The sequence below is a fragment of the Zonotrichia albicollis genome, chromosome 3 (genome assembly GCF_047830755.1).
Source record: "Zonotrichia albicollis isolate bZonAlb1 chromosome 3, bZonAlb1.hap1, whole genome shotgun sequence".
In the NCBI taxonomy this organism is placed as follows: Eukaryota; Metazoa; Chordata; class Aves; order Passeriformes; family Passerellidae; genus Zonotrichia; species Zonotrichia albicollis.
In genome coordinates, this window is record NC_133821.1 from 50,382,278 (window position 1) to 50,401,016 (window position 18,739).

The following is an 18,739-nucleotide window of genomic DNA, read 5'->3' on the forward strand; positions in this document are numbered from 1 at the left end:
TAGTTTCACCATGCTGCAGGCATTGGTTCATTTTGCACATTAAATTTGTAAAAAAACCCAAAACAAATACCACCAAAAAAAAAAAACCCAAAAAACCCCAACCTCACAACAAAAAAAGGACAAACAACAAAACCTCCACACCAGTAAAAAGGAGTCATGTAAGCCCTACCTTTGTATCTAGCAATCTGTGCTGTCAGTACCACGTGCAGGTACAACAGAGATGATAAATAAGGAGCAAATGACAAATGTGTGGGGACCACAACATGTAAAACCATCACTGCCTGTGCCATAGGAGGCAGTGCCAGGAATGCCCTGAGGACACTGCAGAAATGGGAGTTTCTCCATTCAGTCATGGACTTTCCACTTACATCCCTGCCAATGTAGTACATTAATAAACTTGCAGACATGTTGCAAACATTCATTTGCCTTCTTCAGCTATTTTTTTTAACAAACTGAATTAAAACAAATTAAAACCAATCTCAATCATGTTATATTCATTGTTTTATACTAGTAAAAAACCACTACTAATCGAAGTCTTCTGCAATTCTATCCTTAGACAGCTTGTTATTTGCATTTAACACTGGCTTTGCAAAATTTTTTTTAAAGAAACCAGAAGGAAGATTTCAATATTGTCCAAGTCAGTAAATTCAGGTGCATTTCATTTCAAGAATCTTGCGGCAGATGTCATGTATCCCCAAGAATTAATTTCCTGTTTCTGTCTGTCCAGATGTCAAGGACAGGGTCAATCTAAGAAGTAGAAAAATAACTTCAAGGCACCTTTTTTTTTTTAGGAAGAAAACACTTCAAGCCATAACACATTGACAGCTTTGATAAAAATAGGATTTAATTCAAGACTTCATCCTTGGCAGATGTCTTGTCTCACACATTAAGTTGTCTACACTTGTAGTAAATATATTTCCATTCAAAAAGCAACTGCTGTGATGCATTGAAAAGTCTTCACCACATTTTACATCTAGAAATACAAGATTACAGTGCACAACACTGGCACAATATTAAGTAAATTAGTCAAGTATACATTTCTAATAAAGAAATTGCAAAATCCACGAGCTTATTTTATTAATGAACCCTTAATGCTATAAAAGTTCTTAAGTATCAGCTAGTTTCTACAGATTTTACCTCAGAAATATTTCTGTTGAAAGCATAGGAAATTTTTCCATGAGTAATCCACACATGAATACGACAGAACAAAGTGTGACTATGTCCCCAGTTCTTACAATTTTTGTTCTTAGATCAATGACTGGAAGTTGAAAACTCTTGTATTTACAAGGCTGGGTAATGACTTGTGACCCTATAATATTATTGTTTATATGTTTAACTTTTTTTTGGATTTTCACCTTGAGAAGCAGTGACTTGACAGACTGCACACATTACAAGTCTTCCTTTCAGAAAAGAAAGGACTGGAATTAACCTAGTCTCCAAAATTCTTGCTTTGTTCCTGACTTTCCTTTTAAAAGCCTTGCTCTGCCACAAGGAGGTTTTGGCAAAACACTTATTTTGGGAAGGGGGGAGGAGATAGAAAAGTAGGGGGAGGAACCTAAAAATCTCCACCTTTTGGCCGTCTCAAGTCTGCCTGGAAGCTCAATATGATGCAATTAATGAACAGCAATCCCCCCCCTCCAGTGCTTCCTCCGCTTGCCCGAGACAGATGTGCTGACAGCGTGGCACCTCCTTTAAAGGAGCTCTGTTTTATGGAAGCTGATCTCAGCAAGGCACAAGTGGCTACAAGCTTTTGGCTGCCCCGTGTATTTTCAAGCAAAATCACTGTGTTTCGCACCAAATATTCAGAGACAATATCAGAGATGAAAATTGTTTCTACCCAGGGTCTAGCAACTGCTTTTTTCTTTTTATTTTTTACAGAGTACTTTTGAAAGTCCATGCATGTTAGCATTTTCTTTGGTTGTCTTGGAAAACACACTTACAGATAAATGCATCTTGTTTGCAAGATTTTTTCTCCTATGGAGCAGGCATACTACTCTGCTTAGCTTTAACCCCATTCCTTCCAGGCATATGCTGCTATGCAGCCTCAAACCAGCTCTTTCCCTCCATGCTTTTACATCTTACAAGACATAAAATGCCACCCTCTCCTCACTCATATCCAAACTCAAGGAAGAAAAATAACTCAAAATTCATCCTGACTGCCTACAATTAAACATCTAAATAAGTTACCTGTTAATCAGGGGTGCTAAATACCTACAATTCCCCAAGAACTGTAGAAAACCAGGATAATTCAGCCCCCACAAACTCCATTTCCCACCTGCCCTCAGACACAGAAAGCATATTCACAGCTTTACTGACCAAACTCATTGTGATAAGATCAATGGCACTGGATAAAGAAATTTTAAGCAGAAATTAAGTTATTGAATTGGATTCTCATGCCTAAGTTTCACCACAGAATTTTGATACATTTTTAGCTTAAACATTCCAGTAAAAAAACCTCAAGAATATAGAAAAAACCAACTAAATACACAGAATTCCAGATTTCCTTCCAAGAGGAAGCAGAGCTCCAGGAAGCCTTATGGATATCAACCAGCTGTCCTGAAGGACAGAGAAGACAAGTGCTCATTCTTCAGAGAGCCTTTCAGAAACAACCTGAAGGATGCAAACTGAATAAAATCTCACCCTTGAGTCCTTCTCCAAAAAAATTAGTTTTCCTAACATTATCAACATTCTGACTCAAAGAGATACCAGAGGAAAACAGTGATCCCTAACATATTTAAAGTGTTGGTGGAGATAAGTTTTGTCTCCCTCTATAAAAATTTGGATTAAACTTCAAGCATGATTCAAAACAAGAGCCACAGTTTTTAGGTATTTTTCAGAAAAGAGAAAATTGTCTGTAATTTATCTCAGAGTTAAGAAAGCAATGTGAGAATCTCCAGAAACCAAATTATTTATAAAGGATGCTATGACCTATTAGAAGTGATGTTTCAACAGCCTCAGACCAGCTAATACATCATTTGATCAGAAACACTGAACAGTACCTGGACAGTAATGGACAGGAGGATGTTTTCAATGGATATATTTGAGATGCCTCAACTGAGAAACTTTGACACTAAATCCCAAATACTTCCAATTATTTTCACTTCAGTGTTTTGTTACCAGGCTTCCAAGTAGAAATCCTGAGGTGGCTTCAGGAGCTCTATCTTCCCTTCCACTTGCAGCTGAAGAGCTCTCCTGAGAAACTCCTGTGGCTAGAAATCCTCAGCTGAGAGGTGAGATCCTGCTTCAAGAGAACAAACCCACGGCAGCCTCAGGAAGGGAAAAGCAATTGCCCACTTCATGTCTGTTTTGAAATTACTTTCTTCATTCTACATAAATTAATAACTCAAGAAAACTTCATAGGAAAAGGAAATTATTCTTACACGATGTCAGAAACTTCTCATGGAAAACTGGCTGAAGATCTTGTGTAAAAAGGCTGTCAGCAGAAATATGCTATTCTGGAATGGGATGCTGGCTTAACAATATGCTTCAAAATAAGTTAATCACACTTAACATTTCTTCTGCCCTTTCCCATCAGCTAGTTTTAAAGAGAGAAGCAAAAGAAATAGGTAAACCTATTTGAGAATGTTTTCACCCTAAAGGAACACAGGTAATAGATGGCTTACGAGTTTTGCCCAAAGAACAGCTACGGTAATTTAATAGTTTTTCTCTTGACAAAAGTGTCCAGATTAAAGGCTAAAAACACATATCTGCAGTTTCTAGTTACTTAAGCATCTCACAGGAAGAATGCTAAGATTCAAATATTCAAGGCCTGAAAGCAGCAGTGATTGGTAATGAAAGCAGAGATTCTTTTGCAAAGCAACCTATGAGAGTCATAAGAATTACAATAATTCAAAAATCAGAGTCATAAGAATTAAAGTAATTCAAAAATCACCCACAAGTATGTGGAGTCTTTTATTTGTGTTGCTTCACAAAGGTTGGAAATTTCTGTGTGTTTTGCTCTGGAACACAATTTGAAGCAATGATTTGGGTTTGGCACTTACTCATATACCAGCAATTAACAAGTTGTTGAAAACATCACAACCTTTTGAAGTTCATATTGATCCTTGGGGTATTTTCCTGGCCTTTACACAACCTGTTTTTCCTTATATTTTAACTTAGCTTCAGTTATATTGCAGATATTAAAAATATGTCTTTATTTAACTCTATTTAACTTACCATTGTCTATCCAACATTTTTTTGTTACATTTGAGCAATTGTTCAGCAGGAAATCAGCCCATCAGTGACATAAAAGAAAAAAATCTTAACTCTTTCCTGAGGTCTTCTTTGCTTTGGGATGTTATCTTCAAAGTCCTCGGATGTTTCTCAAATTACTAATTATGTATTTCTTTTTTTATACGCTAAAACAACTCCTAGACCTGTGGCAACCCAGGGTTGCAGGACCTTGCAGGGGAAACCTGCCCAACAATTTAATTTCTATCCTATATGCAGGAAGAGAATCCCTTTTGGCGAGCAGCAGAAACCACAGTTCAGGCAGAGTGGTTTTAGGTTGCCCCTATGTTAAAAACTCTTGAGGTGCTATTGCAGCCTAATGGGGCTGCTGGTGTGCATTCACACAGTCCTACTGAAATGCCCTTCTCATTAAATGGGTTATTCAGAAGCCAGCCTCTGCACTAACTTCACTTTCTAAATAACTTTAAATTCAATGTCAGGGTCAGAACGTAGCTCCTGAATGGCTTCAGGATGGCAGAGTGCCTGGTGATCCCCAGGATGTGTGCAATGTGCCAGGAAAGGGGAATCAGTGGATGAAGACCTGGTTATCTAGTCAGGTTTCTTTGCAATGCAAGGTCTCCTTTTTTTACACTGGAGTACTGTAAATTGCCAGGGAATTGCTGGCAAGGATAACAGCATTTTGTCACAGTTGTGATTAAGAGACTGAATCTTTAGTGCCCCTTTAAATTGCCTCTCCTGTTGTCCTAATTCAAATAGAATTTCATTGTTTTCAAGGCATGGGAGGAGGATTCAGGGGGAAACACTAGCAAATTTTACTTCTATCCCAGAGAGGTATGCAAACAAACTGCAGAAGTGAACTTCTAGAGAAATTATTTTACTGCCTATTAGTGTCTGCCAGTTCTCATCAGGATGCATGAGAATTCCCTTATAAAGTAACTTATGTTCTGTGCTGCAGAGCAGCACTTTACTCTTTTGATCTTTGATATTAGGGATAACAAATTTGTAGGCACCTTCAGCTTCCTCAGCACTGCCATGCAATCTAAGCTGGGCTGCTCTGACTGCTGCTTGTTCCATTAACTCAGTTTTAAGTAACACATGATTCTCTCAAGCATAGCCTGGAAGCAGGCAGGACTTTTGAAGAACATGATTAGAAATAAAAAGGGCTTCATTTCCAATCCTACTTTTCTTTATGTCCTGGATTTGGCCACGATATAGTTAATTTTTAAATAGGCAAGAACAGACATAGCACTTTGTAAACATTTTCTCTTGGTTGCTTAAACTTGTTTTTGCAGTTATGCTCCTAATCAAATTATGGTAGTGGTGAAAGTTGTTTTTTATGGTTTTGTTGAAAAATTTGGCATTTGCCCTGCCAAAGCTGGGAAGATGATAGCAGTGCTTTTTCTTCCTTTTCAAAAAGAACATAGCACTCTTACCCAGACCACCTTCATGGCAGCAGGTTAACACCGTGCACCTGAGTGAGGCATTGTTGTACTCCACTGCAGAAAGCTGTAGCTCCTTGTGAAACATCTGTACACAGATTTGAAAATACATTCATTATTTCTATGGGTAAGAGCTCTCTGAAAATCTTATGAGGCAACTTCACCCCCACCTTCTTCTTTTTCCTTTACAGATATAAAGGCATTTCTTAAAATGTTAAACTTGCTGTGAAGGAAAGTTCTTAGTCTTGCACAGATCATTTACACAGCAATCTGTCACAGCTGCATGCAAGTTGCATACTGTCTTTCTTGGGACTTGTGCATCTTCTAGAGGAAAACATGGCTGTGTTTAATGCTAGCATTTTCTTAAGGCATATGATGGTTGCTGCTTTTCTCTGCTATCTTCTCATATGCAGTCAGTGGGCCTTCAAATGTTCCATGTTTCCTCCCTGAAAAAATAAAATAAAAAAAAAAGAAGAAAAAAAGAAATAAAATTAATTAAAAAGAAAGAGCTGAGCTCCTGCTGCACATCTCCAGAGCCCTGTGGGAACAAAGAGCCAGCAGTGATGGGAGGGAGGATGGAAAAGCAGTGGGAACAGGCAGGAGACAGACAAGGCCGTGGGGGAAGGGACCACGGGGGAATGGGAGCAGAAAGGAGCCAGACTTGGTAGGCTGAGGAGAAACCCGGTAGGAGAAACTCCTTTGTTTGCAGGAGAGAACAAAGGGCAAGGGGGAATGATGGAAGAAGCAGAGCTGTGGGGTTAGAAGTTGCTCCTTGTTGTTCCTACCCACTCTGCCTGCATCCACGAAGGGGAAAACGAAAACACTCAGAGGGAACTGATTAGCATGTGCAAACATGCTTCCTTTGCTCTGCTTGTGGCAATCAACTGTCCCCTTTTCCTCTCTTTGTTTGGCACTTTGGACAAAAACAACTAGATACGAAATTGTGAAGTTGAAAATCTAATATGGCCAAGGCTATAGAAAATACTGACTTTGTTGATCTACATTGATCTAAATGTAATTTGTCAGCAGGTCAGAAGCACTGGTTTCTCTTAGACAGGGCTGACGGCTGCAAAGAAAACTAACCTGACCAACAGCAACATGATTTTGCTCTAAAACTAAAATCTAAAACTTATTTTTTTTTATCCTGTGAGATTTAGCAGGGAGAAGTTGGCATTAATGTCAGAACTTTTGCATTGTTTGTATACAAAACTGCTTTGTTTTAGGTTAAAAACTCCTAGTGGAAACCATTTACTTGTGAAAGGAAATGTCAAATCCGTGTGAGAAATTAATATATCTATTTACTTATCAAGCAGACCATCTAAAATATCAAAACCAGAGCAATACTCACCTTTTCTAAGTTAACTAATATCAGTTCTTTGCTGTAGGACTGTTTTCTTCTTAGCAATATTACAGCAGAGTAGTCAGCATTTCAATGTAATCTGCACTACAATGCCCTATGTTAATGCAGACAGATACTTCAAAAACAGAACAACATGTTAATTGTCCCTCCCATATAACTCTTGGGCCTAACAATTAGTACCCACTTTTATTAGCAGTTAAGTGCAGAAATATACCATTTAAAAATCTCACAACCTTTGTTCTGAATTTTAGGTGACTTCCACAAAGTGCGTCTTTACTAATTTCTTTTGTAAGGTTGCATCTCTGTTGTAAACAGCATTTTAATTCCCTGACTTGTTGCCTGGAGAGTGAGGCAAAGAAATAGGATACCTTCTTTTGCTAAAACTTTTTGGTTTTTTTAGTTTTACTTTAAGAGATTAGTAAAAGCTGGAAAATTTTCTTGACTGATCATGGATGATTTTTTTTTTCCAGCTCTTTATCTGCTGTACTTGGAACTCTGAATCTGGTAGCTGGAAATGAAGCTATCTTGGGGGTTAAACTCTTCAGTTGTAAAATTGAATTAAACTTCAATTTCTTGATTGAATCTGAAAAAAAACATGGTTCAAAAGAGAGCACTATGAAACTCAGGAAGATTCTTCCTGGGAACACAAATTACCCAAACAGCCATGCTCTTGCAAAACAGGCTGACCAATCCCATTTTTGTTCTTTTGTGAATACTCATTGCTGGCTTCACTTTTTACACTTGTCTTATTTCAGTTGCTCTGCTTTAAGACACGCTTTTTTCTTGTGCAAGAGAAACAAAACAAGCAGCGATTTCTGGAAGTAAAAAATGAACTTGTCCTGTAGATTCATTTTGCTGCAGTGAAGTTGCACTGCCCTTACACGCTCATCCCTGTGCTGCTAGTGACCAAGCCTTAAACTCAATCTCTTTTGCAGTGTGGTAGGTACCCTCCAAAGGCTTGCTCATGTAGCAGTGGCCACCAAATAGGGGCTGGTAATACCTGCTGGGGGGTTTTCCTTGCAGCATTTGAGGGGGAGTTGCTGGCACTTTGACTTTATCCTTGCTTAAATGAACTGAGAGTTGGCCAGGCAGTCCTCAGACACCAAAAAAGGTGCTTTAGGTACCTGGCTAAATTTACCTTGCAATTTACAGCTGTGACAGGAAAAATATTTTCCCTGTCCCTTTCATGTTCTGAAGAGTGAGGCAACCAGTTTTACCCATCTTAAAGTTGGGTTTGTTATCTCACATAACTTTCTGGAGCTTACCTATTTTCTTCTCCATCATAAATTATTAACTTTCTAATTTTTTAATTAGCTAGCTCTCAGTGGATGCTTCTGGTTAAAAATGGTGACTCACCTATGAGAGGTTTTTTCTTTTTTCTTCTCCCCTTAAAGTGCTCTCATCTCTCCCATTGCAAGAGTTGTGTTCCCTCATACAGCTGAGGGTATTGTCTCTGCTACCATGGTTTATTTCCATGAGAGTGTAAAACAGCCCACTCATGCATGAGGTAGGAAGAGTTCCAAAAAATAAAACTGAAAACCACGTTTTGCAACATACCAAGAATATGAACATACTTCTAAATATGCTTATTTTTACTGTTTCCTGGAAAGGTGAATTTAATGTTTCATACTCAGTTTTGTTGCTGGCACTGCTACTGATACATGGAAGCTCTTAGACTTTTTCCTCCAATTTAGTTGTGGTACAAAATAAAGAAAAAAGTCACTGGTACTGTGATTTTCACTGCTGGAAGTGTGTTAGCCAAATGGAGAAACTCAAGTCTCATTACAGCAGGTTAAGCTTTGAGTTGCAGCAATATCAACCATGCTGAAAAATTACTTCAGAGATTTGCTGCAGAAAAAGAAGATAAAAAGTGGCAAAAATTCTTGTCTTCATGTAAGGCCAGGATGATCATTATTACCAGAAATTCCAGGTATTTATAGATAGTGTGTATCTGATAAAGATTTTGGGGAATTAATAAAAAGGTAATTTCTCGCTTCTGTATTTTAGTAATTCCTTTTCAGTTTAGGAGATTTTTCTTGATCTGATGAGTCCAATCAGTAAATCTTGATTTAGCTAATTAAAGTTAAAAAACCAAACAAAATGTCACCATTACACTGAAGAATTAAGCCATGTAAATTAATAGTATCAGTCAGTCCTGAACAACAGATATGTCATCATCATAGTTACATCAGCCCATTTAAAAATACTTTAGTACTTTGCTACTTAATTAAGAAGGGAGAAAAACGCAGTATTCGCAAAAATAGGCATTTTCACTGAATATGTATAATTTGAATTGGAAAAATCAATACAAAGTAATCCAGTTTTAAGTCAAATCTGAGTCCCGGTACTACTGTTCGTTAAACCAGTCTAAATGTTTGGGGCCAAGTACACCACCTGCCTTGCAGCTGGATTCTACATAAGGATGGTGGCTTATTTCTGATGGGGCTTCCTTGGCTGGACTGCACATCCTGGTTTTGGTGGGATGCAAGGAGCTTCCCCCAATGGTGAGGGGAGGATTCCTGAGCGAGAGTAGCACAGGAGCATGGGGTGATGTGGGAGCCTGACAGAGGCACCCTGTGCTTCTCTTTCTTACCTCTTTTTGAGTTACAGCCCCTCTGAGTCAGAACAATACAGGTTAACCGAGCTGATCCACAGCACTTGGTGTCTTTACAGCAAATGAAAATAACACTATCAGAGCCAAAAAAATCAATAATTTAGTGGGGGACTTTTTGGTGAGATAGAAATATTTTACTCTTCTTTGTTTGTTTGGGAGGGGAGGATTTAATGTTTTTTTGTTTTGTTTTGTTTGGGTTTTTTTGTTTCTGGGGTTTTTTTGGTTGGTTGTTTGATTTGGGTTTGTTTTGTTGTTTTTTTGTTGTTGGTTGGTTTTTTTGTTCAAGAAGGAGAATATATTTCAAAATTCATGAATTCTCATTTTTCCTCAGATCTACTCCTAACCAGATTCCCAAAACCTGTATTTTTAAAGTTCCTAGTACTACATTTTAGGGAAAAAAGTGTTAATAACAGTATGTGCATTCCTATATACAGCCACAGAGTTGAAGTCTGTATGTTGCTGCATTCAGACTTGAGTACAAAGTCAAATCCAAACCTCTCTTCAAATTAGGCAAAGCTTCCAAACTTGGTTCAAGAGCCTCATGGAACCAAACATGATTGTGTGGAATCAATGAGGAGGAGCAACATAACTGCACTGGACGCCTCAGAGCCATGTCCTGAATAGTCAAAGGTTTATTTCTTGTCAGGCTAAAACACTGGCACTGGATTTCTGCAAGACATTTAAAATACACCTCTGAAAAGGCACATTATAAACAATTCATTTCATTGACCTAATTTAAATATTTACAGCATAATGCTATGTTGGCAATACAATTTTATTAGATATACATTTTTTTAATTACATAATAAATTGCTTTCTGTCTCTTCCTGTTCTTGGATCATGCCTTTTCTGGTAGGACAATATCAAACCTTCCTGACCTCAAGCAAAGAGTAAATTAGTAAAATATTTCTCAGAGCACCTAAACAAATTTATCTAAAAATGAGCTGTGAAAATTTTATTTGCATGTACTTTTGCATTCAAGGAAATTCAAAATTAGTTTCTATTAAGGGTACCAAAGTCAGCACAAATGGCAAAATCCTTGGATGGTAAATATGTGCCTTGCTCTGTTTGAAGAAATCTGGCTTCAAAATGACAAAGTTATAGACTTTTGAAAACATGCATCCTGGTTTGCACAGCAGGTTTTTAACATCAGAAGCAAACACCAGGATGTGATGTTCTGAATATTCACTTTCAGTATATTTGAAAGCTCACACCTACTTGTATTTGAATGTGTGATTACTTTCAGTACTGCATTGTTCTGAACCAGTTACAAAAAGAAAAGGGTGTTGGAAACCTTACAGTTTATAATAAATCATGTTTATGCTTTCAGAAGATGAAGGAGAAAATACAAGAAAATGAAAGAATATAAGCATTTTACTCACAGGAACTACTATTACTCTTGGAGACATAAACTTTAGATAGAGAAAGGCTCTGATCTAGGAAATATACTGATTCAAACCATTGTGTGGACAAAATATACTCACATTTCTGTAACACTGTCATCTTAATTTCACAATTCATAGAAAGCTTTGCATGCTTTGGAAGAGCTCTTGCAGTGCTCTCCCTGGTGCTCCTTTCTGTTTTTCTCCTCACTTTCTCAGTGACACTTGGTGATTTATGCTGTCTTGGAAACAAATAGTCTGCCTTGGGATAAGAGGAAAAACAAAACTGAGTAATGAAAAACAGTTCTGCATCTTCCTAACCGAACAGTGGACACAGCTAAATGGCATCAAATCCAATCACAATCAATAACATGCTCAGAACTGAATGCACCTTTCAAGCTTTGGCTGGAAACGTCTGTTAGCTACTGGAACTGTTCCCCATCCTCTTGCCCAGACCATAGATTTAGACTGGATTTTGGAAAGAATGAGAAAGCACATTTCTGCCAGTTGGTGTGGGCAGTGAGGTTCATGGCTAACTCAGTTCTGAGTTCACCAGCCTGGAACCATCATAAGTGACAGAGGAGAGCCAAGATAGGGAAGGTGAGATGCTTAAAGTAGGTGCTTAACAATATATATGAAAAATGCTGTGCAAATTTGCTACTGTTTTGTGTGCGCTTCCTGAACCAGAGTAACACTTACAATTAATACCTTCATGCATGCTGCTAGTTGAGTACACAGTATGAAGAAGCAGTTGGAGGAATAATGCAAAAGAAGTTAATGAACGAATAGTATTTAAAGGTTTTGTCTCTTAAGAAGAGCCATACAGCCCTGAACTCAGTAAGAATGTCCCACAGCCTGAGATTATCATAAGCTGTTCATGGATTTTGCCAGTTTTGATATTCAGTAAAATATTTGCTAAATAAAGGAAGTATGTATTTATTACTTTGTTCTGTTTTGTTTCTTGAAATAATGGTTTATTAATCAAATATCTGACATTAATATATTAAAAAAAATCAGAAATTAATTTAAACAAAATAGGCCTTTACTCTCAGATTTTCCCTTTGACTTTCATTTATCTTTTCGGTAGTAAATATTCAGAATTTCTTTTTATGGTGTACTATAATAATAAAAGCTTACTGCCCCTGGTTTTACTACAGTTCTGAACTCATACCTGAAAACAGGTGCTCTGCAAAATTCCTGGTATCGTTTTCTTGAAAGGCTGATCTGTAGGTATTAGATGTCATGAGATATTAAACCCCATTTTCAAAGCCTAGAAGATTAAAAAAAAAGAATGGTTCATACTTGAGAATACAGCATTTCTAACCTGTAGGGTAAAAAAAACATGAAATCTACATCCAAAAACTATTTTAAATTTATTACTTTATGCTTTCTGCCAATTTCTTTGTATTCATTTTCTTTCAATAAAAGTCATGCAGAGCAGGGAGGTTGAAAATTGATGTGAATTCCTGCCCCTCCAGTCTTCTGGGCAGATTTCCCACTGACCTACCAGAAACATGCACAGTTAACATGGGAGCGCTAGTGTGAATTATTTTAATGATTTTTAATATTTGGGACAATTTTTCCCATTGTTTTAGTAGTCAACAATTGTGAATTGCACCCTGCCAACATTTTTGCAACTGGAGAAACAGAAACAAATACTTGTAAATCAAAGGTTAGTATAATAACATCCTTGAAAGTCTTACCTAAGTCTGTTAAATAGTGGAGCTACTTGTTCTTCTAGATAAAGTTCAGAAGACCTGAATATATCTTAATACAATATTAAATGTGTTTGTACATAATAACAGTAATTGACCTCCTGGACAATGTCATAGTAAGAACGCAAATAAAAAAGATGCCTTTCATGTTGAAAATATTTCTTCTTGAACAGGTTTTGAACTGTAAGTAAAAAAAAAAAATAATTTAGACACTGTGACTATTATAAACTGAGCTTACCCAAAGGAAAATCCATATTTAAATCAGGAGATAAACACTGTCTGTATAATACTGTGTAACAATAGACATTTAATGACCTTCTGAAATTCCTATTCACTCAGTTAATTTGATGAAGCATTGCATTGGACTCAGAAATGCTATAACAAGAAAAGATCCAATGTAAAAACTCTTCGGTTTAACTACAGTTTTTTACTGTATTTGAATAGCTGTAGGGAGATATAATTTTCTTTACAAAATATAATTTTCATATTATGTATCTGAAAATAGATAGCTTTTAACTTCCCCTCTTCTGCTGACTGGTCCAGCAATCAAACATGAGTTGTCACTAACACTGTCTGCTTTTCATTATTTTACTGTGTGACAGCATCCCTCATACATGAAATGTATATTTACATGTAATTTACTATGCATAAATAAATTGTCATTAATTACTTTGAGTAGCAATTTTTAATCTCAACAATCTTTAATTTTTATATGTATATACCTATGATGGCAAATTCGTTGAGGTCTTAATTTTGCTTTTCTGTGTGAATTCAGTGGCTTGAATTATTTGTCTGCCTCTTCAAGGAAGCAAAGCTAGCAAAAAAAAAAAAAAAAGGTAATTTTATTTCTAATGAAAGTTATTTGATCTCTTAAATTCCTGAGTGACTTCAGGACCAACTATAAGCTAAGGCTCTGGAGCTCAGCTTCAGAAGATTTCAGCAATCTTTCTTAACGCAGAGCCCACTTTCAATTTATAAAATACTGGAGGGGGTGACTCGCTCTAAATCACTTTCAGCATTCTGTGTTCCACTAGAGTGAGACCCAACAATGGGCAGGGCTGCACAGAAACAGGAGCAGGTCCATGTGCTTGGTGGGCTGCTCAGCTGCACATTTTGGAAAGCCGCTGATACAGCACTGTGGGGGATGCTTCTGTCCCATACCTAGCACCAGCTACAAGTTACAGTGAACTAAACTCCTGAAACAGCAAATGAAATCAGAGAGAACAGTGTAGCCTGGTGACATCTTTGGAAACAATCTGAGAAACCAGTAGTCTGATTTATATAGTAAAATATTGATTCAGAACAGATGTGACATCCTTTGGCACTAACACCCCGGTACGCCTGTGTGGAGTCCCGGGGACTTTGGTGACTTGTTAATGCAGAGCTCCTTGCAGAGCCCGGTAGGAATAATTCCCTGCTATGAAGAACATCAGCTTTACTTTCATCTGCAATGTCTGTCCTCAGGATTTTTGAAGCTATATTTGTTAAGTGGCACATCATATCTTCCTGTGGCACCTACAGATTTAACTACATCCATACATCTAGTACTAGCTCTCTGGGTACATGTCAATCTACTCATGAGCACCTTGTCTTTGGCCGACTGGGATTTAAAGAGCAAATGCTCCCATACCTGCTTAACTGGAATATTGGTCCCTTTGAATCCAAATTAACAATTTTTTAAAGGATCACCAAAATCCTCCCACACTTGGCGAAATTATTTTGGTGTCTGCAGTAACAGAGCATGCTCACAATTGCTAGAAACTCCTCTGCTTTTTCATCATTTACTCATTTACGCCTCTGAAAGGAAAAAAAAAATCAAACCCAAAAGCCTAAGGTGGAGAAGACCAGAGTTCCTGGGAAGTGGGGAGTTAACAGGAGCCGCTGTAGCTGCCAGGAGTAGGAAATGGCTCACTCCCGCAGTCAATTTGCCTAATTGATTAGAGCCTGATTGCAGCGGCGCAGGAGGGGACCCGCTCGGAGGCGGCGGCCCCACAGAAACGGGGGTTCCTTCCCTGAGAAACCACTTCCCTCCACCCATTATTCCCTGCATCGGCTCCGTGCCCATGCCCAGCGTGTCCCCGGGCACAGACCTGCCCGGCTGGCTCGGGGACAGGCCCTGGGTGTCACCTCCCGTGCCCATCCCGGCCAGGAGCGCTCCCAGCCGCTGCAGCACAGGCAGAAATCCCGCTCTGCCCGCCCGCAACCAGCCAGGACTTTGCCGCTTTTCCCGCTCCATCGCTGCTCCGAGCGAGGACAGAAATGCCCGAGGGACAGCAGCCCCCACAGCAAATGCGTGGTTCCCTAATTCCCGGTCCCGGGATGCTGCCCTGGCACTCCCCAGTGCAGTAACCCAGCCCCTCGTCTGCGCTTTTCCAGCTTGGCTTCATTACAATTACCATGATAAAGACCAGGGTTTTTTTTTTTTTTTTCCGACTTCCCTTTTCAAGTCTCTACTTGCTCTTGACTTTTCTGAATTTCTCTTTGAAACCTTGACACTTTGGTCGTTATCCCAGACAGATCTAATTACAAGAGTTCAAATAAACCTTGGGGGTTTCTGCTGGGCTGGGAGGCGAGGGAGTGAGGAAAAGGCATGGATAACAGAGAGATGATGTGAAGATTTGCTGGGAGAGCTCACCTCCTCCCAGGGCTCTTCAGGTCCTCTCTGCAATTCTGAGGGCCCAGAAATCTGCAGCTGTGGGACATAATCCAACGTCCAAGTTTAGCATAAAACAGAAATACCAAAGTGTGAACCTAACAGGATAAACAGGAATTGGAGGCTGACAAATGTTTCAGTGTGCAATACTCTGATTTCTCCCAATGAGACTTCACCATTCTTACCTTAAGGAAAAAAAGGTGATAACAGACTAAATTCTGAAAAGAAGAAAAACCCATGTGAAGGCTCATTCAAAGCATCACACTGTGAAACAGCCTGGTGGCTTACACATCACCCATTCGATGCTGATGTGAACAAAAATGCCTTTTAATTCCCCCCCCCCCCCGCCATCTCCAGGATTCACTGGAATTCCTGGGCAGTTCCCAAACCTCAAACCACCCTACTCCCCTTAACTTGTAGGATTTACTGATGCCGATGTTGCTAGGGCTGAAAGGTACCAAAAGAATTATTTCTGGAGCCCTTTATGAAATGTTCTCTCTCTGATCCAGTCATGGCAGAACTCAGTTCTACTTCCCTGAGAGCAGCAGGATTTCAGTCATGGTTCAACTGGGCATGGTTTACAGACATTCTCCTTAATGTCAGTACAACAAAAGGCAGTCATCTAGGGAGGACAACACAGCCATCATCAAAACTCAGTGTAATAAGGACAGCTTTTACCCTGCTGACATTCACAAATCACCTGGAACAAAGACACATGGGAAAACTGAGCCTAGCCTCATCAGAATAATTATTTCTGTTATCACCAATTCAATATTTAGTTCTGTCACTAGAGGTGCTAATGCATTATCAGGAAGTCAGGCTGTATTTCTGTCTGGAAGATAGACAACATTTCTTTTTCTCCCATTGCTTTCCAACTCCTTTTCCAGGCTGTAAGTACTTGTACATCCATACACCATCAGTGAAGCTCCTGATTTAGTATTCTGAGGACCACTATTAGAACCACTAGACACAGCCTCAATGCTTTTGACAAACTCTATTTTTATTCCTTCTGTATTGATCTTAGAGTCCACAATACATCATGCAGCAACAGAGTAGTGGATAATTTTATTAAACCCGTGGATGACACCAGGTGGGAAGAGACTGCCAGAAGCTGGATTTAGAATGCAGAGTGATTTGGACAAATTGAAAGCACGGTCTGAAGCAGCAGCAGCAGGCTATGCAGCACAGACAAATGCAAGACAGTGCACACAGGCAAGAATAATGCACTACATGGAGCCAGGCTGCCAAGCAGCTGCTCAGAGCGTGAGATGAGAGCTGAGCAACCACCAAGGATTGCAAGCTTTGCAAACCCAAACACTGCAAGAGGCACCAGAAGCATAAATCCAGGCTGGAAATCACAGAAGAAAATAATTCAGCCATTATGCTGTGTTGCATCTTTGAGGCAGTTCCACATCCAGGTGTGTGTGAGCTGCTCCAAGAGGGACAATGGACAGCAGAAGAGAACAATGAAGGTCAACAGAAGTTCAGAAAACGCAAGTAATTAAAATGGTGATAGCTTAAAAAAAAACCTGAATAAATTATTATAAGCAAGCCTGTGTAAAGGAATTTATAGGGGGGTTTTTTTGTATTTATTTAGTTACTGGGGAAAAATAATTTTAAAATAATTTTAAAAAAGAGGAATGGCTCTAATTGCAGGAAGAAGGTTAAGGTTCCAGGTTGAGAAATACATATTTTAAAGGTAAGGAGACAAAGAATCTGGACCAAGTTTGACAGGGAAAGCAGGTCCCTGAGAAAAAGTTATATAAACATCTATTAATGATGAGTGAGTATTATCTGAGGCTGCACTGGGAAGATGAGTGGTTTAGATTACCTTTTCTTTAAAAGAAAAAAACCTTCCAGTTCTACAGTTCCAATAACCTAATAGGCCTAAAACTTTTGCAGTCAACAGAATTTTCCAAGATCCAATTCTTTAAAAAAATGTACAGGTTTTGACAAGAACCTCATAAAAATAAACCAAAGCATTTATGAGCTATGCTATTGATTCGCCTGTATTTTACCATCCTCTACAAAAAGCTGTTATCTGTTCATATTTCATTGTAATATATTGGGAAAAAAATTTGTCTTGTGCTTAACCAAGCAGAGAGTGCAACAAGCCATAAACTGTAGACTGACTTTTTTAAGGCCATTAGTGTGTAGAAGTTACTTCTGAAAACACCATGAAGTCTATCTACAGTACCTGATCTTAAAAAATTAAATCAACCTTCCTAAACTGGGAGTGATTTCAGCTGAACAGAACCATCAATCTGCATGCTCACTGGTATGCTTTTCTGTTAATTCTTATGTCCAGAGACAGAAAAAATCATCAAGGACTGACAGACTGATATATTATACTATATTATATACTAGATCAATAAAAATAGATTATGTAGGAATAAATTAAATAATATCTTAAAATAATTTACGTAAGTAAATTCTTTACTTATGATATATCAAATTATGTAATTCAACTGCAGTTTATCAACATGAATCTAAGCATTCTTTTTAATTTTCTGCTTTAAAATATTGTATAGAAAAATCACTTGAGAATAATTACTTCATGCTCCAACAATTTTTCTTTAAATTATGCAAATCACCTGTGTATAACACAATTCAGTTTGGTGTCCTCTTTTTCCCTCCTTTGAGGCTTTTAAAACACACTGACACACTGGACAACATTCAACTTCCATAAAAAGCTGGATTTCTACCTGAATTTTGTGGACTTATAGTAATAGCTAATGTTACTTGTTTTTTGCTTTCAAGCAGAGAACAGACTCAAGACTACTGCAGTTACAAAGACCAATGAAGTTTTATGTTATTGATATTACATCTTTGGATTTTACTGTGAGATCACTGTGCACTTTACAGCAGCACAGTAGATAATTCTGTTGAATTTTTTCACTGCTCAATCTGAAGGATTTTTTGTATCCTCAGTAAATTCTCAAATTAATTTTCTGAGGCTTGAGCAATACTCGCTGAACTTGTTCAGGATTTGACTGTATCATCCCTTCATCACCCCATAGAAATTCTCTACCTGGTAGATAGAATTTAATTATTAGTTTTATCTTTGGATCTGACCCTAACATTGATTATAAATATGAAAATACTTACTCTTAAGCCTTGTAAACTAAATGCATATAGAAACATGAGTAGGGACATACTAGTTCAAAATGAACTTTTGGCCTCTTGGGGGCACAGGAAAGTTTGGTTCCTGCAGCAACAGCAATTCCTTTACAGGATCCCTCCCATTCAGCTTTCAGCTACAGTAGTACAAATCAAAAGCAGCTTCCCAGTGCTAGCATGGATATTGAGCAAAAGTTAACACTATGTACATACAATAAAATAAATTCAACTTGTGTGTGCTGGAGGTGTGTCCTGGTTGCTATGG

At 38.3% G+C, this 18,739-nt stretch overlaps 1 protein-coding gene across 1 annotated transcript in view; it reads right to left on the reverse strand.

The window, feature by feature from the left end:
- Positions 1-494: 494 nt before the first annotated feature.
- Positions 495-18,739, reverse strand: part of LOC102072471 (uncharacterized) — a 67,396-nt gene continuing 49,151 nt past the window's right edge. The window contains exons 10-15 of the mRNA XM_074537379.1: positions 15,337-15,393; positions 13,424-13,515; positions 12,690-12,882; positions 12,158-12,256; positions 11,089-11,248; positions 495-6,076 (exon numbers count right to left, since the gene is read on the reverse strand). Coding sequence (XP_074393480.1) covers positions 13,486-13,515; positions 15,337-15,393 — 87 coding nt within the window. The 3' untranslated portion in view covers positions 495-6,076; positions 11,089-11,248; positions 12,158-12,256; positions 12,690-12,882; positions 13,424-13,485. The remainder of the gene's footprint in view (positions 6,077-11,088; positions 11,249-12,157; positions 12,257-12,689; positions 12,883-13,423; positions 13,516-15,336; positions 15,394-18,739) is intronic.